This window comes from Palaemon carinicauda, chromosome 8 (assembly GCF_036898095.1).
Source record: "Palaemon carinicauda isolate YSFRI2023 chromosome 8, ASM3689809v2, whole genome shotgun sequence".
Lineage (NCBI taxonomy): Eukaryota > Metazoa > Arthropoda > Malacostraca > Decapoda > Palaemonidae > Palaemon > Palaemon carinicauda.
In genome coordinates this window covers 35902590-35904492 of record NC_090732.1, presented here as the reverse complement: position 1 = coordinate 35904492, position 1903 = coordinate 35902590, and the positions used below count along the sequence as shown (strand labels likewise).

Below are 1903 nucleotides of genomic sequence, written 5' to 3'. Positions count from 1 at the left end.
CACCGTCTCCAACCATAGACTCATGGTCGATACCGGCGCTATGCAGTTAACGTTCCCGCCGTCTCAAGCCGACCTAGACCGTGGCCCCAGCAAAGATGCCCCCCTCGCTTGTCGCCGCTAACGGGTCTCCCATACGGTGTTATGGGGCTAGGATCCTCAGGATATCTATCCTGGGCCGTTCGTATTCCTGGCCCTTCGCCATCGTTGACGTCAGTCGCCCCCTCCTCGGTGCAGATTTCCTCGCTCACCACAGACTACTTGTCGACGTTACTGGGAAACGCCTCATCGACACAGGCACCTGCCGGTCCCGTGCCCTGAGAGCCGGCCCTGCCACAATGTCCGTATCCGCTGTGATGACACAGCCCTACGCCGACATTCTGCAAGAATTTCCTGACGTTTTCAAGCCCGAGCTCCGACAATCGCCGGGATCCCCCTCCAAGCACTGGATCTACCACCACATCATGACGACAGGACCTCCTACACATGCAAAATTCCGCCGCCTCCCGCCCCAGAAGCTGAGGGACGCCAAACGCGCCTTTGAGGACATGGAACGCATGGGTATCTGTAAGAAAGCATCGAGCCCCTGGGTATCTCTCCTCACATGGTAAAGAAGCCTGACGTGATCTGGAGACCTTGCTGCGACTACAGGCGCCTCAACCTCATCACAATGCCCGACCACTATCCTCTGCCCAACATGCAAGACCTGACGAATGCGTTGCATGGCGCGAAATACTTCACCAAGAAGGACCTTCTCAAGTCTTACTTCCAGGTCCCCGTATTTCCAGAGGACATTCCAAAAACTGCGATTTGACACCGTTCGGATCATACACCTTCGCATACTCAACCTTCAGTCTACGCAATGAGGGAGCGACCTTCCAACACCTAATAGATACCATCCTGGGTACCTACCATTCTGCGTCGGATATGTCGACAACATCCTGATATTCTCAAGGACCAAGGAGGAACACCGGAGGCACGTCCGCGCCATCCTCAAACGCCTGCAGGAGAATGGCCTAGTTGTACGTTTCGACAAATGCACATTTGGAGCTGAAGGAGTAGACTTTCTCGGTCATTGCGTGTCCTCGAGTGGGGTAAAACCCATGACAACCAAGGTGGACGCCATCAGAGAGTTCCCGACACCTACGACCACCCGCCAACTTCAGGAGTTCCTAGGGATGGTCAATTACTACAGACGCTTCATCCCCAACATCGCACAGACCCTGACACCCCTCGACGACGTCCTGAAGGGAAAGGTGAAGAAACTTGAGTGGGGTTCCCCACAACAACACGCATTCACCCGGACAAAGGACGCCCTCGCAAACACCACCACTTTGGCTTATTTTGACGACAACGCCCCTCTGCGACTGACGACCGACGCCAGCAACGTTGCCTGTGGGGCTGTGCTGGAACAGCTCATCGATGGTTCTCCTCGTTCATTGGCATTCTTCAGCAGAAAACTGAAACCCGCCAAAACAAAATACAGCACCTTCGATAGGGAGCTCCTCGCCGTCTACCTCGCCGTCCGCCACTTCAGGCACATCCTGGAGGGCACACCCTTCACCATCGCGACGGACCATCAACCCCTCATACATGCCTTCATAGAATCAACAGACGCATGGTCCTCCTGACAACAACGTCATCTCGCAGCAATCACCGAATTTGGGTGCACCATAAGCTACGTTCCCGGAAAGAAAAACCCAGTCGCAGACGCCCTTTCAAGGATTGAAATCGACGCAATCCACCTGGGAATTGACTACGCTAACCTCGCATCCGAGCAGCGCACCGACTTAGAGGCACAGGATCACCTGACGGGGCCATCTGCGCTCAAGATAACTGCAATTCCCCTCGGGCCAGCAGGAGTAACTATCCTCTACGACACCAGCACCGGCCGCCCACGTTCTGG

At 55.3% G+C, this 1903-nt stretch overlaps 1 protein-coding gene across 1 annotated transcript; it reads left to right on the top strand.

Moving 5' to 3' along the window:
- The first annotated feature begins 95 nt into the window (after positions 1-95).
- Positions 96-1628, top strand: LOC137645176 (uncharacterized). The gene is made up of 3 exons (XM_068378001.1): positions 96-564; positions 865-1091; positions 1254-1628. Exons 1-3 carry the CDS (start codon positions 96-98, stop codon positions 1626-1628), a joined length of 1071 nt encoding a protein of 356 aa, XP_068234102.1.
- Positions 1629-1903: the final 275 nt, after the last annotated feature.